Genomic DNA, 27671 nt, shown 5'->3' on the forward strand with positions numbered 1-27671 from the left:
ACAGGAATGGAGATTTCAGCATCCTCCGGGGCAGGCGCTCGGCAGATGTGCTCCCACAGGGCTGTCACTTGTCACGTGCTTCTCCTCTCTCCCCCGTCAGAAGGAATTTCAGTTCCTCCAGCAGGCCACACTGGGCATCACTGCCTCACGGTGTTCACACGTACCACTCTCTGCTAGGAGGGAGAGTTTCCCCTCCCGCAACACACCCCAAAGCACCTGTCAGCCTCGGCTCAAACATCACTTCCTCCGAGAAGCCCTGTGATGCTCCCAACCGACGGACCGAGTCACCCCACCACCGCCACACATATTCGCATCTGGTGAGGGCCACGTCTATGTGTCTCCCTCCTGCTCTCGACCCAAGTCTCCCCCTACACTGTCCCTCAGCACTAAAGGAAGTACCAAGAGGCAAGGTGACAGGTGGTGGCAGCATCCCTGGTCCTGCCCACCCCTGTGCCCCAGCCCTGCACCAGCTTGTGGCATGCAGCAAGTGCCCACTGGATTATTGCTGGGTGACAGCCACTGGGGAGGTGACGGGGGAGCCCTCCCGCCACGACAATGCCACAGACCTTCTATTGCAGGAAGCCAGCCAACCTGTTCCCCAAACAGCAAGCTGTCCCCAAACAGGCTGGCAGCAAGCACAAAACCACAGCCATTGGGATGGCAGCCCTCGGCAAGGGCCTGGAGCATGCCAGGCACTGTTCTACGGGCTGCACGTGTACTGAATAATACGGTCTTCATGGCAACCGACAAAGGCAGTACTATTATTATCTTCACTGTCCAGACAGGAAACACAAGTGAGCAGCAGTCCCTCCCCAGGGGCCAGACAGCCAGGAAGCTACAAAGCCAGGATCTGAACCTGGGCAGTATTAGCTCTCAGCCCCCACCCACCAGGGCAGAGGTTTTCCCAATGTAGTCAGGGGCCAAAAGCATCAGCATGACCTGGGAACTCATTAAAAATGCAGATTCTCACCCCTCCACCCTCCACCAACCTACTGAATGTGAAACAGAAACCCAACGGGCCAAGCCCTATGTGACTCTGATCCCGCAGACATCTGAAAACCTGCGGCCCTGCCGCTGCCCTTCCTGGCACAGCTGACTGGACACCTGAACCCAGAGGAGGCAGCCCATTGGCTCGCCCCTGGCGGGCGCTGGACCAATCAACTGCCGTCTCTCACTGTTGTCCCGCCCTCCTGCAGGCGGATTGGGTGAAGGCCCGGAGGATGAAGGTGCGATGAAGGGACTAGAACCAGCTGAGAGTGGAGTCTGAGGTCTGACCCCACCTGGGTACTCATCCCAGGTGAAAGGCAGGTAACCTGCTCAACCTCAGTTTCCCAATCTGTAAAATGGGAATATGTCAGCTGCCTTCCCAGAGCGCAGGTGTTTAACGTGGCCTGTGGTGACGCTGGCACACCGAGTGCGGAACGGACCATGGCTGACATTCCAGGTCAGTGGGGAAGCAGCACGGAGACCCCTGGGGGCTCTGGAGAGAAGAGAGGCCCCACCCCCAACGGCTCCCCTCTCCCCCTCCAGCCTCTGACCTGAGATGCTTTACAAGGAAGCCAAGTGGGTTTCAAGCTGGGAGACATGCCCATGTTATGTCAGACTTGTGTGGGAAGAACGGAGGCCGCCGAGGGGAGGACAGAAAAAAATCTACATGTGGGCCATTCTATATTCAACAGGCCGGGTCTCTCCCAAAAGTCAGTGTTGTAGTTTAAAAAGAAACGGTGGGGATGCTGCTCTAATGAAAAGAGGAGACACGACAATGAAGGGTAGTGTGGGACTGATCAGAGCAGCTGTAGAACCAGCCAGGGAAGATATCTGAGGGACAATTGGCAACATGGGTATGGACTGGGTGTAAGATAACAGGCAGAAACGATGCCTTTTCTTGGGTGTGGTTCCGTGAGTGTTAAGAGAGTGTCCTTATTGCAGAGGGAGATGCACTGAAGCATTTCGGGTTGACATGTCACAGTGTCTGCTATTGATTTTGCAAGTGTTCAGCAGAAACGTGTCATCTACGATAGAGCCAGAAATATGGCACCTGGCGGCCTGGTCACAGCTGAGGATGCTGGGGGTGGGTGGGGGTGCTCAATGAACGGTGCTTCAGCTTCCCTGCCGACACGGAAAAAGTGAATTCAAACCCAAACGGCAGCCTAGGACCCGAGACTCATCAGAAGGCCCCTGGCTCCCGCTGGGCACCGCATCCACGTTCGTTTCCTGTTTGGGCTACAAGCCACCCCGTCGTACCTGTTTTTGAGAAGATGAGCTGCAGGATGAGAGGCCGCCGAGTGACGATTCCTGAACCTCGGGGAAGGAAGTCCCTGTGGGAGGGGAAAGGGTCAGAAAATTACTCACGAGGCCGGCTTGCAGGGGGCAGGAAGTGTGGCCACACGGAGTGGAGCAATCCCCTCTTGCAATCTGGGTGATCTCAGCAAAGACACCAACCCCAGCAGGGCACCAGGGAACGCTCTGGCCTTGGAGGGTCCTGAGGCCACAGAGGAATGGGGGAGGGGCTGGATTGAAGGTTAGCGACAAACGGAACCATTTCCCTCCAGATGGCTATGCTCCGGCCCCAGCATGCCCAAAGAGCCCTTTCCCTGCCAAATATTTGGACCCCCAGACCCAAAAGAGATCAGTACATTTCTTTTTTTTTTTTTTGCCACACCGTGTGGCATGCAGGATCTTAGTTCCCTGACCAGGGATCGAACCCATGTCCCCTGCGGTGCAAGTGTGGAGTCTTAACCACTGGACTGCCCGGGGAAGTCCCCAGATCAGTACATTTCCTACCTACATTTTTTAAAGTAATAGAATGCCATACATATGATATAAAGACTAAAATAAAAGGAAAATATTTAATGACAAAACACGATGTGTTTCATGTCCCAAAAAGACAAATCGATAGAGGCGGGGAGTGGATCAGTGGTTGCCCCAGGGGTGGGAAACTGAGAGCGGAGAGCTTTCTGGAGTGATGGAAATGTCCTAAAGCTGGACTGTAGTGCTGTTTACTAATACTTACTGTACATTTACTAAAAATCACTGCATTTGAAATGGGTGAATTTCCTAGCATGTAAATGATCCCTCAATAAAGCTGTTTAATAAAAAAATATATATATGCTATGTATTTCATTATGGAAATACACAGGCACTACCTGCACTGACTTACACTAATACACCTGGATTCATGCAAAGTGGGAAAGCCGGGAGCCACCCTGGACCATTAAGAAAGGAAAGCAAGGGAATTCCCTGGCAGTCCAGTGGTTAGGACTCTGCGTTTTCACTGTTGAAGGCCCAGGTTAGATCCCTGGTGGGGGAACTAAGATCCCGCAAGCCGCATGGGCGCGGCAAAAAAAAAAAAGGAAAGCAAAAGAGCAGGGGTCCAGGCAGGCATAGAGGCAGCAACATTTTCAGAGATCACCAAAGCCAGGCAAAGGATTCTTTGTTGTTCCATGTAAAATGGAGAAAGGTTCTAGGCTCAGGGAATTTTAAACAAGTTGTGCACCCAGATAAACATTCGGATTATCTGAAATTTGTGCAGAACACTGGGCAGGTGTGTTTCATACAGGCAAGCATCCTTGGTGCCACCCCACTCCCCAGAACTGTGACAACCAGTGTCTCAGGGGCACCCTACCTGTATCGAGAGCCCCAGAGGAGGTTGCTGGTTCTCAGCATGGGCTGGGTGTCGGAACCCCTGGGAACCTGTTAGCCCAGTGGGCGGAATGCGGGAGGAAGCGCGCCCTCACCGCACGCCATGCACTATGAGGGTCGCGCCCCATTGGCCTGTGGGCGGGCGGTCCCACCACGCTTATGCAGCGCCTCCTCTGACCGGGCACAGGGACACGGCAGTGACCACGCAGCAGGTCGGCCTGTGAGATGAGGGACATCCCAGGGGCAGATCGGCTCTGGAGGTCCTATGGGGGTGCCGCTGCGAGCAGCAGAGTGGGGCGCTAGAGTGGACGAGTGAATGGCCCCAGAGAGGGGTCGGGTGACGGTGGTGCTGGAGGTCACGGGGAGAAGGCTGGTCGTCATTCTTAGAGCAAGGCCACTTGCTGTCACTGTTGAGGGACAGTCAGATCATAACCCTGTGTGCTTTTAAAGGTATGTATCTTTAAAAGACCCCTCTGGGGACTTCCCTGGTGGTGGTCCAGTGGTTAAGACTCTGCACTTCCAATGCAGGGGACACAAGTTCAATCCCTGGTCGGGGAACTAAGATCCCACATGCCACGTGGCATGGCCAAAAAATAAAAACAATAAAAAATAAATAAAATAAAAGACCCCTCTGGCAGCTTCAGGGGTGAGGGTGGGAGCCAAGAGGCAGGCAGGAGGCAACTGCACTGGTCAAGGCGAGCGATGACGGGCTGGATTGGGGGATGGCAGGGACACAGAGGGCAGTCGACAGACACTGGAGAGAGTCAAGAAGAGCTGCGGAGACAGCCAGCGATGACTGGGGAACAGGTTGGGTGGAGAAGACCCATGCAGGAAGGGAAGGGCCAAAACAGAGGGAAGAACGCCCCAAGGGCACGCACAAGCCCCCGGGGGATGAAGCCCACAGCCCCTGGCGGCATGGTCAACCCTCCACACCTCGGATGCTACCCATGAAGCCTCACTCCTGAGGATGACGAAGAACCCGTGGGCCACCCTGCCCTGCTCGGAGTACTTCACACCTGCTTCACGCAGCGTGACACCCTGAGCGTGACTCCCATTCTCCCATTTGGCAGATAAGAAGACTGAGGAGCAGCAAGGACTTGTGACCTGGCCAAGGTCACAAGCTCGTTCACTCAAGTATTACTCACACCTACTGAGCACCCTGGAGGTGCTGGGGACACCAGTGCCAACCTCCTGACGGGAACCACCTGAGACGCTGTGGGTGGGGACAAAGAAGACACATCATGGGGGTAAGAGGGCTTTGGTCAGTGACCAAACAAGACAGGAGCAGCAGGTGAATGGAATCCCCAATGTCCCACCCGTGAGGCTCCTCCACGCTGTCGTGTGTGATCAGGGCTGGTTCCTTTTCCTTGCTGACCCGTGCGCCACCGCGTGGACGGTCCACAATCTGTGCATCCACTCGCAAGCTGATGAGGCTTTTGGTGGGGAGCGAGGGGTTGTCTTTCCAGCTCAGGGGCCGTTACAAATAAAGCTGCTATGAACATTCTTATCCGTGCCTTTTGTTGACATATGCCCTTGTTTCTCTTGCTGAGTCACAGGGCAGACCTAACCTTGAACAGGCAAAACTAGTTTCTGCTGATAGAAATCAGAGCAGTTGGTCCCCTCTGGGGGAACCGACTAGAAGGGGCAGGAGGGGACTTTGTGGGGTGATGACAACACCCTCTATCTTGATCTGACCAGTGCATGCATTTATTTTAAAAATGAAGGTGTACATATAAGATTAGGACAATTTACCGTATCTAAGTTCAATCTCAAGGTCACAAGCACAGGAGGTCCAGGAACACACACTCGCGAAGACTCAGATACAAAGCACAGAGAGAACACTCCATTAAAATTTGCCCACAGAAACATTATAATCTTACTAGTTTCCCAGTAATAGCTCAGAGGTAAAGAACTTTGAAGCCCACGGGGGAGACTAATTATATTATGGCCCATTCACTGTGCAGCCACACACACGTGTGTACACACACACACACCCAAAAACAACAACAAAAAAGAGCTTTTTATCTCCTGACACGGAACTTCCTTCTGGGTGTATTAAGTGAGGAAAACAAAAGGTGTGGAAGAGTGTGTTTTGTAAGTAAATAAAAAGCCTCAAAACAGAGCCCAGGGTGGTTGGGGCCTGTTGCAGGGGGTTAGGGTGGGGGGCGGGGAAGAGTCATTGCACTGTTCTGGAACATCTCTGAATTCTGCATCATCCACATGGATGACTGACTCCAAAAAAAAAATTTTTTAAGAGTAGCTAACAGTTGTCGAGAACTCACTGTATGCCAGGCAAAAAGCTGAGAACTTTCCGTGCCACTTAACCCATTTAACCATGACAAGATCCAACAAGGTGGTCTGTGAGCACCATTTTACGGAGCTCACTAGGCCACTAGGCCCAGAGGTTGGGTGCCTGCCCACGGTCACTTGGCAACCAGGGGTGGCAGGAGTGTAGACTGAAACCCGTGGGGTCTGAGCTTCTGACCACCAAGGCCCCCGGCCTCTGGGCCTGCATGTCTGCCGTGGAAGCTACAGGCATCTCCCCGGCAAGGACCAGGCTTTCCGCCACTGGTGTTGACACGTGCTGTCCTGTGACTGCTCTGGGTATGTCCAGGGGGCCCAGGCACCGTGAGCACAAGGGTGACACCACACATAACGGACAATGCGAGCCTCAGAGGAACACGAGGGCCAGCGTGATGAGCGCTCTGGGCCCTCGCCGGGGAAGGCTGCGACTTGGGCTGGGACTTGGTGGTGAGTGGGAAGGTCAAGTGGAGGGTGAAGGAGGAAGAGCCTGAGGGGGAGAAGGCTGAAGGCTGGGCAGGTGCGTGGGACCTCGAACGCCAGGCTGGGAGTGCCAGGAGCCCTGAGATCCGTCCGATTGTGTAGCCGGAAGCCGCCGGACTGCAACACCCACCCTCAGCCTCAACAGTCCCTGAAAAGCAGCCCCCCAGAAATCTCCGAGGGGCTCAGTAAGGAGGGGCCTGCCCGGCTGTGCCGTAAGGCCCACCCACAGGGTTTCCTGGCACCCAGAAGCGGGAGCACTCTTGGGGCCCTCGTGGCCTGGGTGGTGGAAGGAAACCACCGCCCCCAAGCAGCTCTGCCTGCAACACTGACTGTCCACTTATCAGGAGGCGACTTTCAAGCCTCAGTCATCAGCTTCCTCCTCTCTGACCCCACCCACATTCCACTGGTCACCAAGTCCCTCCCTATGACTCAAAGTGCCCACCCCCTCCTCTCTCTTCCCAGCTGCTACAAGGGCCACTGTGCCCCGCGGTGGCCCTGCATACTGTGTGACCTTGGGTCAGCTTCCCAGCCTCTCTGATCTGAGTTTCCTAGTTAGTAATGGGGAAACTCCTCTCACCTCAGAGGGCAGCTAGGTAGCAGACAAACAGGCCCCCCATGACTCATGCCCCACAGCTCTGGCTCAAACGACACCTCCCTAGGGAGATTTCTCCCACCCTCATTCACAGCTCCAACCACCCCCCATCTTCCTCCTGTGTCTCATTTTTCTCCAAAGCACTAACCCCTTCTATGTCACTTATCTGCCCCTCACCACCCCCATGTCAGCTCCCCAGAACAGGATCTGGGGTTTATTCTGCTCCCTGGTACACAGTAAGTGCTCAATAAGTGTTAACTACGGTCATTTCAGCACCATCCCTGGCCTCTAATCCATTGGGCCCACCCCTGGTCCCAGGCTTCTGACCCATCCTCCTCCCAGGCTATATGTGGTTATCCCCCTAAAACAGAGACCTGGGCCTCCAAGCCTCCCTCCTGCAGAGGTCACATGACCAATCCCAGGTTTGACAGGGTCCCCCACCTGCCCATCCCACCCCCCCCCAGGGCTGCCCCCTCGTAGCCCCCCCCCTCCCACCGGCCCCAGCCTCTGGGTTCTTCCCTGCACTGCTGGCCTCCAAGCCTTTGCAAGGGCTGTTCCCTCTGCCTTCCTCTCAGGCTCTGCAGATGCAGTGGATTGCACCTCTCCCTCCCAAACGCATGCCCCTTCCCACTACCACCAACTTGGCCTCCAGTGGAGGTCTAGTCCTGTGTCAGGATGGGACTTCTTCACCTAAACTGGTCACCACTGGATCTCCAGCACCTAGAACAGAGCCTGTCATACAGCAGGTGCTCATTAAATGTTGAATGGACAGGAGGAACATGGACGCCGGAGCCAGACGGCCTGGCTTCAAAGCCCAGATCTGCTCCCACCCTGGACAGGTCTCTGTCCTCTCTGGGCACTGGCCCAGCCACCTGTGGGATGGGAGGATGCCGCCCATCCCCCGGGATACGTAACCTGGCAAAAGTCACTTCACCCTCTTGGAGCCTCAGTTTCCAGGCTCTAAAATGGGCTGCCTCTCCCTAGCAGGTGATGAGGGCTCCGGGAAAGGCAGTGGGGGGCAGGGAGGGGAAGGGCGCAACAGGAGGTGGCACCGTGGGCCACTCAGAAGCCCAGGCTGTTTATTTACTGTCTTCTGAATGGAGCACAAGGCCTCTCCAGGAGCACTTTGACTTGCAGTCCCCAGGAGGGTGGAGATGCAGGAACAAAGGAGACCAAAACCCCAGGAGAGGGAAAACAAACACAAAAGCCGGCAGAGGATGAGTCAGCCCGAAGCCAGAGCCTGTGAGGGCCCAGGCAAGGGCCCCAGGCTGGGATCCCCTCCTCCTCATCAGTTCCTCAAGGGGTCACCCAAAACCTCAGTGGGGCTGGGAGACCTCACATAATGCCAGCCACAGGAAGAGCCCCTGGGCAGGAGCACATGCCCCAGGGTCATGTCCGGCCGACTCTCTCAGGCTCTCACAAGAGCCCATACCCTGGCCGCCCACCCGGCCCAGCTCTAACCCCATCTTAGGTAACATCTCAGTAAACCCTCTAGCAACGCCAAAGGAATGCTGTCAGGGTCAATACCCCCATTTCACAGATGGGTAGACTAAGGCTCAGTTTCGAGACCTGCAAAAGCCACTCAGCAAGGAAGGAGCAGAATCAGGATGGGAACCTGGGTGGGACACCAATGAGGCAGAGCCCCCAGTCACACCCACCTGCCTGCGGGGACTCCCCTGTAGTTTTTCTAGAACAGAAGTAGAGGTCATCATCGCTCAGTCTCCGAGGCCGCAACATCCGGCCTGTGCACACCCCCTTGGTCCCTGCCCTGGCCCCTGCCTCGTCCACGTCCCCTCTCGATACCATCCAACAGTAACCATCGGTTACCTGGAGCCCAGCCTGCACTCAGTGTCCCTAGGCAGGTGCCACCGTGTCCTTGTGGTCCCCCCAAGGGCCAGGTACGGTGATTATGCCCCTGACTCAGACCACAGACCAGGGGCTCCTCCTATCTCCCATCCCCCACCCCGCCAAGCGGCAAGTCCTGCAGGTTCCACCTCCAAATGGAGCCTGAATGGGCCTACTTTTCTCCACATCCAAGGCCTTCGGCCTGGCCCACCAGCGCTTGCCTGGACCAGTGCAGTGGCTGCTTCTCAGGCTGCCCACCGCAAGTCAGGGCACGGCCCCCTCTGTTCAGAGCCCTCCCAGGGCTCCTGCCTCACTCAGGTTAAAAGCCCAAGTCCTGAGGACTTCCCTGGCGGTCCAGTGGTTAAGGCCCCGCACTTCCACTGCAGGGGGCACGGGTTTGATCCCTGACTGGGGAACTAAGACCCTGCATGCCATGAAGTTTGGCCAAGGGAAAAAAAAAAAAAAAAGCTCAAGTCCTCCCTGCGGCCCACGTGACCCTCCCTGCGTGATCTTCCCAGTCACCTCCCTGCCCTCACCTCCTCCTTTTCTCCCCTCAATCGCTTCGTTCCTACCACACTGGCCTCCTCCATGTTCTCCAAACACACCAGGCACAGTGTGCCTCAGGGCCTTTGCACGGGCTGCTCCCTAGACCTGGAACCCTCTCCCTGCAGCATTCACAAGGCCAGCTGGCAACTCCTGGCCAAACGGTCTCCTCCCTGCACCCACCCCCTCATATGGAGCAGCTCCCCGCCGTCACCCACCATCCTGCTCAATTCTCAATTCTACTCATAACCGCCACCTTCTAGTTTACTGATCTGTTCACATGGCTGTGGTTTATCCCTTCCCACCTACCCGCCCATTAGAAGAGTGGCAGCCTCACGGGGAAAGGGTCCTCTGCCTGGCACGAGGCAGGGGACCAATGCTTGTGGGACGAAGGACCAAACCTGCCATTGTACAGATGAGGAGACTGAGGCTCGGATGGCGATGGGACGATGGGATAGGTTGTGGGCGCCCCCGCCGGCTTTCATAATCTCACTTCCAGGTGTCACTCTTCACAAAATTCCCAGCAGGCTCCTCCCTGCTCAGGTATCCTGCAGGTTCGACAGCCGCTCGCCACGCACTCAGCCATAGTGTCACTTGCTCTGTGGTCTCATCTGGCAGCCAGGCCAGGAGCAAAAGCAGGAAGTGGCCCACAGCATATAGCAGCCCTGGCTCTGGGCCTTTCAGACCCCGGCTGGAATCCTTTCTGGACAACCTGTGCAGGTGGGGTGACATCTTTGTGCCTCAGTTTCCTCATCTGTTAAGTGAGGTAAGGTAGAGTGGAAGGTTTGCAAAAGTTCTTACCATGGTGCCCAAAAGAGACCATTTGCCCCATGCAGTCAAAGAAAAACCCAACACAATATGAGTCAGATCACATCCCTCATCTGCGCCAAAGTGCTCCCTGTGGCTTCCGAGGCCCTGAGCAATCACCCCATCACCTCCCTTCCCTCACCCCCACCTTCACTTTGCGCACTCCCTCTGGCCACACTGGTGGTCAAGGTACAGCAAGCAGGCCAAAGCAATTCCTGCATCAGGGCCTTTGCACATGCTCGTTCTCTGCCTGGAATGACCTTCTCCCCGGAGCCTTTCCATAATCCTGGCTTCCTCTGGTCACTCAGGACTCAACTCAGATGTCACCTCCTCTGAGAGGCCTGACTGTCCTCTTCTGACCCTTCCTGCCCCACGTCACCGGGGTTTCATTCTCCTGAGTGGGTTTGCAAGGACGGCCACTCCCTGCGGCAGTACTTTCCAGAGTGAAACCCATTAACAACCTAGCGGTCCATCAGCAGGGAACTGGCTAAATCAACCTTGGAACTGGCCCAGGGAGCAATCCAGGCCGTAGTGCTGAAAGCAAAGTGTGACATGCAGAACAGTTTGTGTCCTCCATTTTTTTTCCTGCCTGTGTAGGGACAGTAAGTTTGGAGGTGACACCCTGAGCCCTTCATGGAGGTCGTCTATGGAGTGAGAATGGAAAACTTTCTGTTTCTTATAGTCTCCAATGTGATTTGGATTTTGGTCTTTTATAACTTTTTAAATAACTTTTATAACAGGGAAATACTAATTTGTAACTTTAACTTTTTTTTTTCTTCCGGCCACACCGTGTGTCTTATGGGGGCCCTGGGCAGTGAAAGCACAGAGTCCTAACCACTGGACCACCAGGGAATTCCCACTAATTCATAACTTTCCATTTGTACTGAGGCTCCAAAGCAACTGGTCAGCCAAGCCACATTTTCAAGGGTGATGGGGAAACCACCAGTTTTGGGGGAGCCGAGCTCTCAACTCTACCCTCCCGGGCGTCCCTCTGACACCTCCTCACGGCTCTACACTGCAGCAGGTGGCCTGACTCGCGCAGTGTTGGCCGTGTGACCTTGGCAGCAAAGTCACTCATGTTCCGGGCTCGGTGTCCTCACCTGTAAGATGGGATGTGCTGGAGGAGGGAGGAGACATCGCAGGTGCTGGGGAGGTGGTGGGTGCTCGCCGCGAATCTGCAGCCCCTGGACGGTGGTCAGCCACATGTGGATTTCTAGCTCTGTGTACGTCGCCACCCAGGGGGGCCCAACCGAACGCAGGGGCAGGGTGTTGGCAAATACATGGAAAGGAAAGCCAGGCAGCGCCCCAGCCCACTGCCAGCATTCCAGAACCTTCCTCCTTGCAGGCTTCCTTCAAGCAAGAGGGTGGGCATTGGCCTCTGGGGATAAGTGCACCCCTCCGCACCCCGTCTCCTTCCCAGAGCCTCTGCCAGCGTGATGGGGTGCCACACTGTGAGGAACCCTCAAGGCAGACCAGGGGCACAGGGTCACACGAGACAGGACGGGCTTCCCACCCTTCCCTGGGTGGTCTATTTCCCACCTCCTAGGGCCCACCTCTCAGCAAATCCTGTCGGCGCTGCCTTCAACAGACCCAGATGCATCCCTTTCTCTCCTGCTCGGTCCCAACATCCTTAGGTTAAGTCCCCTGGGTCACAGCCACACTCCCCAAACCCTGTCTCCCTCCACCAGCCCCGTATGTTCTTAGCCCAGCAGCCAGGTTGAGCTTTTCAAACCGCAAGTCAGATCACGCTGCGCACGCACTTAAAACCCACCTGTAGCTTCCCGCACACCCCAGGACAAAATCAGGTCCTCCCCGCAGCCCACAAGGCCCTGCCTGCACCAGCGCCCCATTGCTCCCTACCATTCCCTCCTCTCCCAACTCAAGGCCCTGCTGGTTGAGGCCTCCACCTGGGCTGCTCTGCCACCAGACATGCCAGAGCGCCCTCCACTCTTCCTTCGGACACTGGCCCGGTGGCAACTCCTGGGAGAGGCCGCCCTCACCGCCTCCCCAGGCCGGGCTCTGCACCCTCTCCACACTTCCTTCCTGCTCACTGGTCCCCCCCGCAGACCGTCAGCCCCGTGAGGACAGGGATGCTTGTCTGCTTTGTTCACTGCCGGTGTCTGGCACACAGCAAGTGCTCAATAAATGCCTGCTGAGGAGCAAACAGCAAGCCCGGCTGGCATCTCTGGGGTATGATATGCAGGCCCTGCGCTGGCCTCTGCGCACGCAAGTCCCTGTTTTCACTCTCACGGGCACTCTCACCCACGCCGTTTCTCAGATGGGGAAACTGAGGCGAGAGAGGTCAGGTCACCCAGACCAAAGCCTCACAGCTAACAGCACACCCCCCTTCCCCAACCATTGAGGCACCCATCCAGCTGGACTCGTTCCTGTCCCTACTGCCAGGCACCATCCCAGTCACCACACCACACATCCGGAAATGAAGATGGAAAGGAGCCCTGAATGCTGAAGGCAGGACGGCCAGTCACGGCTGCCTGTGGAGACAGGTGAGCCGAGCACGGTGTTGGAGAGCACAGTCTGCAGCCAGACAGCTCAGCCACAGCCTTGCTGTGGGACCTGGGTGAAGGTCATGACTTCCCCGGGCCTCAGTTTCTCCATCTGTAAAATGGACCTAATAACAGTGCCCACCCCGTCAGGTCATTGGCAGGACTAGGACAAGTCACATGAAGCCCAATGCCCGGCACACGTAGGGCCCTGTTCCACAGGACAGTTCACAAGGGTGATGGGGATGGAGGGGGGGTGTCACCCCCTGGCACCACAGACCCTCCTTGGCACCCCCAGAAGGTCTCTGACAAGATGATCTTAAATCCGCTCCATCTCCAACACAGCAGCCCCCCTCCAGGGATCAGCCCTGAGCCTAGCAGATGTGCAAGCCGGTCGACCCCCGAGGCTCTGTCAGGAGGAGAAAACTGGAAACAACCTAAAAGCTCATTCAGAAAACAATCTTATGGTTACCAAAGAGGATAGAGGGGTCAGGGTGGGGGGGATAAATTAGGAGTTTGGGATTAACATACACACACTACTATAGAAAACAGATAAACAACAAGGACCTACAGTATAGCACAGAGAACTATATTCAATATCTTGTAATAACCTCTAATGGAAACGAATCTGAAAAAGAATATATACTATATGTATAACTGAATCACTTTGCTGTACACCTGAAACTAACACAACATTGTAAATCAACTATACTTCAACTTAAAAAACAAAAACAAACCAAAAAAACTCATGCAGGAGAGTGACTGGATTTAGTGGGACTGAGGAATACTACACAGCCCTAAAGAAAGCACAGGGCAAGGGAAATACAGCCAAGTCAACAATAACAGCTGGAGACATCAATACCCCACCTTCAGTAATGGATAGGGACGTCCCTGGCGGTCCAGTGGTTAGGACTCGACGTTTTCACTGCATGGGGCCTGGGTTCAATCCCCAGTCAGGGAACTAAGATCCCACAAGCCGCATGATGCAGACAAAAAAAAAAAAAAAAAAACAAAAAAGGGATAGAACACTGGACAAAAGATCAACAAGGAAACAGAAACGTGAACACCACCATAAGCCAACAAGACCTAAAGGCATGTATAGAGCACTCCACCCAGCAAGAGCAGAATACACATTCTTATCAAGGGCACATGGAACATTCTCTCCAGGATAGGCCATATTTGAGGTCATAAAACAAGACTGATTAATTGTGAAAGGACTGAATGAAATCATACAAAGTATGTTCTCTGACCACAATGGAATCAAGTTAGAAAACAGTAACAGAAGGAAAGTTTGAGACATTCACAAACATGTGGAAATTAAACAATACATTCCTAAACAGCGAATGAGTCAACGAAGAAATCACAAGGGAAATTAGAAAATACTTTAAGATGAATGAAAATTAAAGTAGAACATACCAAATCTTATAGGATACAACTAAAGCAGTACAGAGGGAAATTTACAGGTGTAAGCTCCTATATATTAAAGAAGGAGATTGCAGATTTTTATATATCAATTATACCTCAATAAAGCTTTATTAAATTTTTAAAATTAAAAACAATTTTAAAATTTTTCTAAAAAAGAAAGATTTCAAATCAAAAATTAATCTTCCACTTAAGAATCTGGAAAAAGAAGAGCAAACCAAACCCACAGTGAACAGACAGGGAAAACAATAAAGATCAGAGAGGAAATAAATGAAATAGAGAATAGAAAAATACAGAAAATCAGTAAGATCAAAGTTGGTCCTTTGAAAAGATCCACAAAACTAACAAACCTTTAGCTACATTAGCTAAGAAAAACAGAGAGAAGACTCAAATTACTAAAACTAAGAATAAAAAAAGTGGATATTACTAGCCCTTACAGAAATAAAAAGGATTACAAGGAAATACTATGCTAACAAATTAAATAACCTATATGAAATGGACAAACTACTAGAGAGACACACACTACTGAAACTGACTCAAAAAAAAAATGAATAGACCTATAACAAGAGATTGAATTCCTGATCAAAAATCTTCCCACAGGGCTTCCCTGGTGGCTCAGTGGTTAAGAATCCGCCTGCCAATGCAGGGAACCCGGGTTCCAGCCCTGGTCTGGTAAGATACCACGTGCCGCGGAGCAACTAAGCCCGTGTGCCACAACTACTGAGCCTGCGCTCTAGAGCCCGCGAGCCACAACTACTGAGCTGCGCTCTAGAGCCCGCGAGCCACAACTACCGAAGCCTGCGCGCCTGGAGCCCATGCTCCGCAACAAGAGAAGCCACCGTGATGAGAAGCCCGCGCACCGCAACGAAGAGTAGCCCCCGCTCACTGCAACTAAAAGAAACCCCACGCGCAGCAACAAGGATCCAACGCAGCCAAAAATATAATTAATTAATTAATTAATTTTAAAAAATCTTCCCACAAAGAAAAGCCTGGCTCAAGTGGCTTCACTGGTAAATTCTAACAAACATGGAGAGAATTAATACCAGTCTTTCACAAACTCTTCCCCTAAACCAGGACACTTTCTAACTCATTCTATGAGGTCAGCGTTACCCTGATACCAAAGCCAGACAAAAATATCACAAGAAAACCACAAATCAATCGTCTTTTATGAACAAAGACACACACACACAAATCAACAACAAAAACTATTAAACCAAATCCAGCAACATAAAAAAAAATTATGCACGGGAATTCCCTGGCGGTCCAGTGTTAGGACTCCACGTTCTCACTACTGGGGGCCCAGGTTCAATCCCTCGTCAGGGAACTAAGATCCCACAAGCCGTGCAGCGCACCCAAGTAAAAAAAAAAAAATTATGTGCAATAGTCAAGTGATATTTATTCCAGGAATGCAATGTTGGTCCAAAATTGGGAAAAATCAATCAATACAATACACCATATTAATACAGTAAGTGACAAAACTGTATGATTATCTCAGCAGATGCAGAAAAAGCATTTGATAAAATCCAACACCCTTTCGTGATAAAAACAGTCAACAAATTATGAATAGAAGGGAACTTTCTCAGCTTGATAAAGGACATCTACACAAAACCCACAGTTAACATCACACTTAATGGCGAAACACTCAAAGTTTTCCCTCTAAGATCAGGAACAACACAAGGATGCCCACCCTTATTTCTACTCAACATTGTACTGGAGGGTCCAGCCAGAGCAGTCAGGGAGAAAAAGAAATAAGGCATCCAAAGGAAGAAGGAAAACCATTCACAGATGACATGATCATGTCTATAGAAATCTCAACTGGGATTTCTCAACATTTTTAAAAATTAGAGGTAATAAATTTAGCAAGGTTGCAGGATGCAAGATCAATATACAAAAATCAGTTATATTATTACATACCAGCAGTGAACAATGCGAAAATGAAATTAAGGGGACAATTTCATTTATAATAGCATCGAAAAGAATAAAATACTTAGAAATAAGTTTAACAAAGGAAGCACAAAACGTTTACATTGAAAACTAAAAAACACTGTTGAAATAAATTAAAGCCCTAATAAATGAAAAGACAGCTTGTGTTCACAGATTGGAAGACTTTTTTTTTTTAAACTATAGTTGATTTAAAATGTTGTGTTAGTTTCAGGTGTACAGCAAAGTGAATCAGTTATACATATACATATATCCGCTCTTTTTTTTTAGATTCTTTTCCCATATAGGTCATTACAGAGCATTGGGTAGAGTTCCCTGCACTATATAGTAGGTCCTTATTAGTTATCTATTTTATATATAGTAGTATGTATATGTTAATCCCAATCTCCTAATTTATCCCTCCTCCCTGGAAGACTTAATACTGTGAAGATAGCAGTACTCCCCGAACTGATCTAGAGATTCAATGCAATCCTCCTCAAAATCTCAACGGCATTTTTTGCAATAAGTGATAAGCTGATCCTAAAATTCATATGGAAATGCAAAGAACTCAGGATAGCCAAAACAAGCTTGAAAAAGAACACAGTTGGAAGACTCACACTACCCAATTTCAAAACTTACTGCAAAGGTACAGAAATGAAGACTGTGTGGTACTGGAATGTGGGTAGACATAAACATCACTGGAATAGATTTGAGAGTCCAGAAATATACTCTTGCATTTATGGCCAACTGATTTATTTTATTTTTTTATTTTTTTGGCTGTGCTGCGGCATACGGGATCTTAGTTCCCCAAGCAGGGATCGAACCCGTGCCCCCCTGCAGTGGAAGCGTGGAGCTCTAACCGCTGGACTGCCAGGTAATTCCCCAACTGATTTTTAACCCAAGGTGCCAAAACTATTCAATGAGTAAAGAACGTTCAACAACTGGTGCTGGGATAACTGGATAGCTACAAGCAAAAGTATGACGTTGGACTTCTACCCCACACCATATATAAAAGTTAATTCAAAATGGATCAGAGACCTCAATGTAAGAGCTAAAACTACAAAATATTTAAAAGAAAATATAGGAGTAAATCTTCATGGACTGGTCAATGGCTTCTTGGATATGACACCAAAAGCATAAGTGAAAAAAGAAAACAAAGACAGGAGTTCATCAAAATTTAAAACTTTTCTGCTTCAAAGGACACAAGAAAGTGCAAAGACAAGCCACATAATGGGAGAAAAATCTGCAAATCATTTATCTCATAAAGGGCTGGTCTTGATACCAGATGTAAAGAACTTTTGCAAACCAACAAATGAAAAGACAAATAACCCAATTTAAAAATGGACAAAGGGGGACCTTCCTGGTGGCGCAGGGGTTAAGAATCTGCCTGCCAATGCAGGGGACGCGAGTTCAAGCCCTGGTCCGGGGAGATACCACATGCCGCAGAACAACTAGGCCCATGCGCCACAACTACTGAGCCTGCGCTCTGGAGCCCGCGAGACACAATTACTGAGCCCGCGTGCCACAACTACTGAAGCCTGTGTGCCTAGAGCCCGTGCTCCGCAACAAGAGAAGCCACCGCAATGAGAAGCCCACGTGCCGCAATGAAGAGTAGCCCCCGCAATGAGAAGCCCACGCGCCACAACAAAGAGTAGCCCCCGCTCACTGCAACTAGGGAAAGCCAGCGTGCAGCAACAAAGACCCAACACAGCCATAAATAAATAAATAAATAAATAAATAAATAAATTTATTTATTTTAAAAAAATGGACAAAGGATTTGAATAGACATTTCTCCGAAGAAGATATACAAATGGACAATAAGCACATGAAAAGCTCCTCGTTAGTCATAAGGAAAATAAGAAAAAAAAAAAAACCCACAATGAGCAAAACACCACTTCACACCCACTAGGAAGCTGAATTCAAAAAGACAGATAATAACAAGTGTTAACAAGGATGTGGAGAAACCAGCACTCTCCTACAATGCTGGTGAGAGCATAAAATGATGCAGTCACTATGGAAAACTGTCTGGGGGTTTCTCAAGGTTAAACACAAGGATTACCAAATGACTCAGCAATTCCACTCCTAGGTACATACCCAGAAGAAATGAATGCATATGCGCCCACAAAACTTTGTCCAAAAATGTTCACAGCAGCATTATTCCTAACAGCCAAAAAGTGGAAATACCCCAAATGTCCATCAGGTGAGAACTGGATAAACATAAGGTGGCATAACCATAGAGTGGAATATTATGCAGCCATAAAAAGGAATGAAGTTCTGATAGATGCTACAGTAAGGATGAACCTTGAACACATTAATGCAAAGTGAAAGCATCCAGACACAAACAGCTACAGAGCATATGATTTCATTCATACAAAATGTCCACAGCAGGCAAATTCACACACAGAAAGTAGATGAGCGGCTGCCAGGAGCTGGGGGTGGGGAGTGACTTGACTGCCTAATGGGCACAGAGTTTCTTTTGGGGACATGAAAATGTTCTGAAATTGGATACTGGTGATCGCTGCACAACTCTACACTAAAATCAGCCGGATAGTACACTTTAAAAGGATGACTTTTATGGTCTGTGAATTATATCTCAGTAAAGATGTTATTTTAGAACAAAAAGCACAAGAGCCACCTATGTACCAACAAGGGAAAAAGTCCATGTTAAAAAGCTTTAAGATAAAAAACTGCTGCTGAGGGACTTCCCTGGTGGTGCAGTGGTTGAGAATCTGCCTGCCAATGCAGGGGACATGGGCTTGATCCCTGGTCCGGGAAGATCCCACATGTCACAGGGCAACTAAGCCTGCGAGCCACAACTACACAACTAAGCCCGCACGCCTAGAGCCCATGCTCCGCAACAAGAGAAGCCACGACAATGAGAAGGCCACGCACTGCAACGAAGAGTAGCCCCCGCTCGCCACAACTAGAGAAAGCCCATGTGCAGCAATGAAGACCCAACGCAGCCAAAAATAAAAACAAACAAATAAATTTATTAAAAAAAAAAGAACTGCTGCTGGCCCACACAAACTGGTCTAACTCCAAGTGGTGACCAGCTCTGTCTGGCCCCAGGTGAGTAGCGGCCGAGGTCAGAGCTTGGCACCAAACAGGCTCTGCTACCTTTGCTGAGTGGGTCCCACTTAGTGATGGAGACGCAGATGGGTGAGTTTACACAGAAAGGGAAATGGATTTCGAGAGCATCTAATACACGCCAGACACAGTACAAGGGGCTGGCGCACACCTAGGAGCAAGGCCCCGCCATCAGGGCACTCACCTACTACTGGGTGGTAGGATAATAAACCAAATAAACAGGTAGAACAAGGACGCGGAGTGACAAGTGCTTCCAGGAAAAAATAAGCAGAGCAAAAGGATGGAGTAATAAGGTGGGGACATTTTAGCAGGGTGGCCAGGGAGGGCCTCTTGAGGAGGAAACAATTTGAGCAGAGGCCCAATAGAGATGATACACGAGCCACACGGCTATTGGAGGGAAGGAGCTTTCCAGGCACAGGCAACAGCATGTGCAAAGGTCCTGAGGTGGGACTGTGTCTAACACGTTTGAGGAACAGTGTGGGGCCCTGTGTGGCTGGAACAGAGCAAGAAAGAGAGGAGTAGGAGGAGGTGAGGGGAGAGAGGTGATGGGGCAGGGGGAGGAGGGTAAGGAGATCACGCAGGGCCTTCTGGGTGATAATGAGGACTTTTTTGGCCACACCGTGCAGCTTGCAGGATCTCAGTTCCCTGACCAGGGACTGAACCCAGGCCACAGCAGTGAAAGCCCGGAATCTTAACCGCTAGGCCACCAGGGAACTCCCAAGGACTTTAGCCTTTACACTGAGGGAACTAGGAGCCATGTTGGCTTCTGAGCAGAGGAGGGGCACCTTCTTCAAAGGCTCCCTCCCACCACTGTAGGGAGAACAGCCTGGGGTGGGGAGGGAGTGGAGTCAGAAGGTGCAGGACCTAGCAGGAAGTGACTGCAATGGTCCAGGTCAGCGCCCATGTTAGAGGGAATAATAATGGTTACAGAAACTAATAGCGGGACTTCCCTGGTGGCGCAGTGGTTAAGAATCTGCCTGCCAATGGAGGGGACACGGGTTCAAGCCCTGGTCCGGGAAGATCCCACATGCCGCGGAGCAACTAAGCCCGTGCACCACAACCACTGAGCCTGCACTCTAGAAGCCTGCGTGCCACAACTAGTGAGGCCCGCACACCTAGAGCCCGTGCTCCTCAACAAAAGAAGCCACCACAATGAGAAGCCCGTGCACCACAATGAAGAGTAGCCCCAGCTCGCCACAACTAGAGAAAGCCCGCGCACAGCAACGAAGATCCAACGCAGCCAAAAATAAATAAATAAAAAATAAATAAATTTATTTAAAAAAATTTTAAAAACTAATAGCAAAACTCTCCATGTACCGAGGCACAAGTATCATTTTTGCAGAAACCAACAAGCTGATTCTAAAATTTACATGTAAAGGTAAAGAAACTAGACCGGCCAAAACAATTCTGAAAAAGAAGAACAAGGAATTCCTTGGAGGTCCAGTGGTTAGGACTTGGCTCTTTCACTGCTGGGGCCAGGTTCAATCCCTGGTTGGGAACTAGGATCCCACAAGACGCGTGGCACAGCCAAATTTTAAAAAATTAATTAATTCAAAATCTCTCAAAATGCATCATAGTTATAAGGCACACAGAAACGTGCAGATAAATGTTTGTATCAGCATTGATCATAATCACCCAGAACTGGAGACAACCCAGCATCCGTCAGCATCCTTTGGTGGGCGAACACTTCAACAGCCAGTGATCCAGACACACCATGAAATACTCCTCAGCAACAAAAAGGATCAAACTATCAAGGCACACAGCCTGGACGGCTCTCAAAGGTGTTATGCAGAATGAAACACGCCAGACTCAAAAGGTTGCATGAGTCTATTTATACGACATTCTGGAAAAGGCAAAACCATAGAATGGAGAACCCATCAGCGGGGGCAGGGCGGGGGGGGGGGTGACTGCAAAAGGACACGGGGGATTTTGGAGGGTGATAAAAGTGTTCTATATACTGTTTGTGGTGGTAACTTTGTGTGTTCACTATATGTAAATTTTATACCTCTAGGGTAGGGGGAAAAAACCCACAAAAATGAGCATGCTCTCTGTTCTGATACACTAAGATCTCCAAGAAATACTGTTAAGTGACAATCTCGTTGTTCACAACAGCGTGTTAAGCTGGGCGGGAGAGGGAAGTGGATACACACACGTTCGTATTTGCTTCCACTTGCATTGAGAAACTGGGAGGACACAGGAGAGGAGCGAGGGTGGTTAGCCACGGCTGTAGGAGTAGGAGGACAGGAAGCAAGCTTCTCTCTCTCCATTCTTTCTGGTATTTTTGAACTTGGTTCCATGTTGGACATACTACCTATTCAAACAATTATATTAATAAGAACACTCGGACTTCCCTGGTGGCACAGTGGTTAAGAATCCGCCTGCCAATGCCAATAGGGGACACGGGTTCGATCCCTGGTCCGGGAAGATCCCACATGCCGCGGAGCAACTAAGCCCGTGTGCCACTACTACTGAGCCTGTGCTAGAGCCTGGAATTCATAACTACTGAGCCCGCACACCCCAACTACTGAGCCCGCGTGCTGCAACTACTGAAGCCTGCTCACCTAGAGCCCGTGCTCTGTAACAAGAGAAGCCACCGTAACGAGAAGCCCGCGCACCGCAACGAAGAGTAGCCCCCGCTTGCCGCAACTAGAGAAAGCCCGCGCGCAGCAACGAAGACCCAACACAGCCAAAAAAAAAAAAAAGAATCTTCAATGCTTCCAAAGGATAGTGTACAAAAAGGAGAAAAAAAAGTAACTTTGTGGCAAGGAAAGCTGACAGCCATGTCATCTCACCCAGAAGATCAAGGTCAACATCATCCACGGTAAGCTTTATCGATATCATGGACCACTGATAGGATGTGAAGAGAAGAGTACCTCATCTTTGTGGTCCTCTTCCCCACAACCCATAGCCCCAGTCGAACCATGAGAAAATACCAGATAAACCCAAATTGCCGGACAGTCTATAAAATACCAAGGTCATGAAAAGCAAAGGCTGTGGTGCTGTCATAGCTGGGCGGAAGCTAAGGAGACGGGATGACCCAATGCCATGTGGGATCCTGGATGGGGTCCTGGGACAGAAAAAGGACGTATTGGGGACAGCTGCGGAAACGTGAACCAAGTCTGGCTTTCGTTAATAATAATAATGTGCCGAGGTCAATTTCTTAGCTGTGAGAAATATACCACGGCAAGGTAAGAGGTTAACCTTAGGGAAAGACGGGTGAAGAGTATATGCGAGCTCTCTGTACTATCCTCATAACTCTTCTGTATGTTTACAGCTTACTTATTTTCTGTAAATCTAAAATTATGCCAAAATAAAAAGTTTCTTAAAGAAACAAAACAAAGGCAAAAACCCCTGGAGACACTAAACAGCAAAGAACTTGGCATGAGGCATGATACATTCCAGCGAGATTTTGGACTATCAAAGATAAGACCTGGGAAATCCCTGGCGGTCCAGTGGTTAGGACTCAGAGCTCTCACTACCAGGGCCGGGGTTCAATCCCTGGTCAGGAACTAAGATCCCGCAAGCTGGCAAGCTGCACGGCACGGCCAAAAAAAAAAGAACACAAAACAAAAACCAAACACAAAACAAAACAAAAAGATAGACTTAATCATGGCATTTAACGTGGGGGGAGGGGGGGACATTCACACACAAAAATAAAGAAAAAGGATCTGAGAAGAGCCACAAGCTGATGAAGGTGGTCCCGAGCAAAGGGCAAGAGGAACCTCCACCTTACTCTTCCTATAGGAGAGAACTGTATTTTACAGTGAGTGAACAGTCCAAGAACTCTTGTAATTAAAAACCAAGCTAGATGGACCTAGAGACTGTCACACAGAGTAAGTCAGAAAGAGAAAAACAAATATCGTATATTAACGCATATATGTGGAATCTAGAAATAATGGCACAGATATATGCAAAGCAGAAATAGAGACAGAGATGTAGAGAACAAATGTATGGATACCAAGGGGGAAGGGGAGGGTGGGAGGAATTGGGAGATTGGGATTGACACATATACACTACTGATACTATGTATAAAATAGACAACTAATGAGAACATACTGCATAGCACAGGGAACTCTACTTAATGCACCGTGGTGACCTAAATGGGAAGGAAATCCACAAAGAGGGGATATATGTATATGTATAGCTGATTCATTTTGCTGTACAGCAGAAACTAACACAACATTGTAAAGCAGCTACACGCCAATAAAAATAAATTAAAAAAAAAAAATCAAGCTAGGACATCCTTTTGCCAGGAGCGTATTCCAGGTGGGGGCCTCCCCACCTCAGAAAGTGGCCTGCTCTGAGCTTGCTGGCAACCTGTGCCAGGCGGTGCCACCGGGAGATGCCACCAGGGCAGAGGCCGCTGGAGCCAGGCTTCCGTCTGAACGGCTTCCGCCTAGACGAGGGGAAGTGTTGCAAGATGAGGAGACGTGTCAGCCCAAACCACAGGCAGCCTCTCTCAAGCTGAGTGGGTGGCTCACGGCCTCCGGTCACAGGCCCCTGATCTTGATTTATAGATCCCTGGGACTCCATCACCCCACCAGCCAGAAAAGAACAACTCTGAGGGCATCATCCTCAAAGCCACTGGCTCCCTGGCTGCAGGGCCTGCTGAGGGCCTTGTAGGCAAGCAGGCTGTGACCCTCCAGAAGGATCCTGGCCATGAGCACAGAAGACAGAGGTCCCGTGGCTGGGACGGTAGGGGCTGTGTCCCCAACCCACCCCGGGGCTTCCTCCAGGGCTGGCCTGGCTGTGCCAGGGCGTATCACCCGGCAAGCAGACGTAACGCCAGCTGGGACTGTTCCTGCCTGCTGTGCTCGCTTGCCGGCCTGCCAGTCCCTAGAGACTCTTATCGCTGGGAAAATGTGTCATGGGGCAGAGTCTCCAGGGCGCCTCCTCCTCCTCCTCCGTCTGCGCGTGAGGGTGTCATCGGGGCCCTGGACAGCTCGGCTGGCCACCTGTCCACACGCTATGGGTCTGTGGTCCAAGCGGGTTCAAGTTTAGGCAAAGGAGGTCTCCCAGGACAAACAGAGCATGGTTCTCCATGCGGTGGCATTTGACTGGAATCCCCCGGGAGTTTTAAGTTGGTCTGGGGAGGGGTCTGGCACTGGGCATCTCCACGTGACGGATACTAATGGGCTGCCAGGACTGAGAAGCGATGACCCCAGCAGCTTCCTTTCCTTGGTTCTTGGTCTAAGCAGGCACTTGGGTATCCACGGGCAGCGGGGTGGGGGTGGGAGGGAAGCTGCCTTCTCCCCGTTGTGAGAGTGTGCCAGCGCCCGGACAGAGTGGGGCCCATTCCTGCCAGGGCTGCCTGGCACCCAGGCAAGAAGCAAGAGTCGGAAGGGATGGCTCACTGGAAGCTGTGCAGGGCCTCAGTCACCTCAGCCCAGGGAGGGGGCCCTGCTCGGCCCCATCTCGTAGCCAGGAAGCCAGTCCAGAAAGACAGCCATGCCTGGCCGGCCCCAAGGTCTTAGCCTGTTACTGTTATTACTGTGTGCCCAAAGGGCAAATCACAGCCCTCCCCGTAAAAAGGATACACTTGCTTCTGTCCCCCCTGGAGCACCCCAAACCCCTCTTCTATTCTCAGTCCCACACATCCCAGGTGGGCTGCGAGCCCCCAAAGGCAAGTTGCAGGGCTGTCCGCTGGTCCCCTTCTCAATGGACATCTGTGCAGTGAAATTAATCCAAGTTTGGTCTTAAGGTACCTTCATGGAACAAATATGCGTGCTCCTACTTTGTGCCAGGGTGGCGAGGAACGCTCGAAGATCCCTGCCCTTGTGGACCTGCCGTCTGGGGGGTGGGGAGGAAACAACACAAAACAGTTTCAGGCCCTAAGATGAGCTCTGAAGAAAACACATCTAGGCACGCGGTCTGAGTGCCAGGGCCCTGTGTGAACCAGGGTAGGTCAGGGCCGGCCTCTCAGGGGGGTGAGGTTTGAGCAGGGACCCAAGGAGAGAGGGGCAGGGTGTGGAGAACTCTGGACAAAGAGGAGATGTGGAGGAAGGAAGAGAAAGGCCCCGAGCAGGCGTGAGCCTCGGGGGTTCAGGGGAGGCCAGGAGGCCGTGTGGCCAGCGGGATGAGTTTGGGGGACAGTGGGAGCAGGCGAGGGCGGGGGTGTTGGGGGGGCCAGTGGAGGACTTGGACTTTGAGCCCAAGTGAGGTGGGGGCCACAGAGCGTGGTGGGCAGAAGAGGGACATGCCCAGACTCAGGCGTTCACAGGTACCCTGTGGACACTGTGGGCGGTGGGGGAGGCAGGGCGGGTGCCAGGGGACCAGGGCAGAGGCGACTGCACTGGTCCAGGCCGTGGAAGGGGTCGGGACGGGTGAAGCGCGGCGAGGACACGCTGATGTGGGAGCACTGGGATGGGCTCTCTGGCCAGTCCCAAGTCCACTCATTCAACCCAGGTGAACAGCTGCCGGCCAGCATCCTGGCCTCCACACCCAGGGAGGGGAAGGCCACACACCCAGTGCTGGCCATCAATCTCCCCACGTCCTCCTCTGTGTAGACACGTGTTCTACACAGGTGTCCCATGTCCACGTGCAAATCCTGGGAGTGGGTGACTAGAAACAGCCTGAGCATCCATCAGCACCGAGAGGCTGGTGAACAAACAAAGGTGCCTTTGTACCATGGAGTACTATGCAGCCGAGACAACGACAAGAAAGCACCCTGTGTAACAGGCCATGAGCCTCGAGCCGGGGCCCACAGCCAGGCAGGATGGGCACAAAGGTCCTCGTGCAGCAGTCACCTACCTGCTTCCAGGCAGCTGCCGCCTGTCCTCGTCTAGACAGAAAGACCTACTGCCTCCTCCAAGAAGCATTCCCTGACCACCATTCCCACCCCAAGGCTCCCTATGGGGCCTCCGTCTCCCACATGCCTCCACTCCCTTCTCACTGGAAAGTGCCTCCTCAGAGAAGGACCTCTAGGGCCTCTCGGGTAGAGTGAACAAGTGGGTAAGGATGGGGCTCAGAGCCTCACCCCCACCGCCTGCGCCATCTCTGCCCCTCAACGGCCTCATCTGTAAAATGGGGCCAAGCTGAGGGGACGTACAGACGGCACTCAGTGCCTAGCACATGGTGAGTGTGTCAAGGGCATGGGAAGTCCATTCAGTGTTACAGAAGACCAGAGCCGCCCCCCAATCGCCAACAGAGGCGGCAACTCGAGCAGCTGAGCTGTGGCACCGGGCACCCCAATGGGCACTGCAAGAAGCCCCACAAGGGCTTCAATTACTCCTCAACACCCGGCTTTGTTCCAGAAACTTCTGCGGCCACTCTGAGGTACAAATGCAGTGCAAAGGGAGGGAAAACTGGACCCTGTGAAGCTGGAGCCAAGGGGAAAAGGGAGGCTGGAAAATCCAACGGAGCCAGGGGTGAGGATGCTACTTCAGGTACAGGCCAGCAGGCCTGGGGGAAGGGGGCCACCCATGAAGGCCGAGGCTCTGGGTTCAAGTCTGGCCACTTGGGCAAACCTCTGTGACTCAGTTTCCTCGTCAGTAGACGGAGATCAAGCACTGGCCTCGAAGGAGGTGAGGCACCTTGTACCCAGGTCCCCGCACGGATCCTGGCAAACAGCACGTGAGACAGCACTGTCCTCTCTCATTGGGACAGCCACAGTGACTCCTGCTGGCCCCCCACCTCCATTCTTACCCCTCTGGGAGGGTCAGGAAGCTCCAAGCAGCAGTTACAAACATTTCGACGAAGCAGGACCCCTAGGATGTGTTGCGTGGTTGGAAAACAAGTTTCTGAACGATATAAACAGGGTAGTCCCAGTTCTGGAAAGAAAATGTACCCCCAAAAGAAGCAACCCCAAATAGTGCTGTGTATTTTCTACAGATACCAGCGTGTCCACATGTACGTAAACACGAGAGGGCTCTGACAGGATATATGCCAAACTGACAATGGTGCTTCCACGTGGAGCTGGAAGGAAGGGACAGGGCGGGCAACGTATCCTTCCTCATCTGTCACGGTTTCCCTTTTTCCGAGAACTCAGTCTTCAGTGTTCTCCTTATATAATTAAAACTTAGGAAAGACAGGCATCTGACAGGCAGTTTCCTGACCCTCATGGGCCCAGTGGTCTTGCCTTCGACTCAGGCCCCTTTCCGTATCTTAAGGGGGCCCCTGTGGAGCCCTCTGCCTGGGACACCCTTCTCTGGGGTCTTCAAGGGGCTGGCCCCACTGCAGGCCCACCCTGACCACCCCGTCGGAGGCAGCCCCTGCCCAGCCACTCTCTCACTCTCCCCACCATTTTCACTGCACTTCTCCACCTTCAGAATGTCACTGCTCATTTAACCGTTCTGCTCACCTCTGCCCATCTCGGTCCCCGCTGGGTCCCCAGCACCCGGCATGCTGTCGGACACAGAGTTAACAACCTCAAGGATCCGGAAAGCCAGAAATCGCTCCATCCGTCGCCTCGGCTCCAGCCCCAGATACAAGCACCGTAGTGTCCACGACTGACCTGATAGCCAAAAGCCATGGCCACACCTTCCCAACCCCACTATCCCCGGGCAGTGGGCTCTGGAGGAGACAGGCCC

At 51.8% G+C, this 27671-nt stretch overlaps 1 protein-coding gene across 11 annotated transcripts in view; it reads right to left on the bottom strand.

Moving 5' to 3' along the window:
• The window catches only part of DNM2 (dynamin 2), a 91609-nt gene that overhangs the window by 57127 nt on the left and 6811 nt on the right, over positions 1–27671 (bottom strand). For all 11 annotated transcript variants that reach the window (XM_057539689.1, XM_057539683.1, XM_057539688.1 and 8 more), the window contains exon 2: positions 2245–2318. In XM_057539689.1, the coding sequence (XP_057395672.1) occupies positions 2245–2318 (74 nt within the window). The remainder of the gene's footprint in view (positions 1–2244; positions 2319–27671) is intronic.

Source organism: Balaenoptera acutorostrata, chromosome 2, assembly GCF_949987535.1.
Source record: "Balaenoptera acutorostrata chromosome 2, mBalAcu1.1, whole genome shotgun sequence".
Taxonomy (NCBI): domain Eukaryota; kingdom Metazoa; phylum Chordata; class Mammalia; order Artiodactyla; family Balaenopteridae; genus Balaenoptera; species Balaenoptera acutorostrata.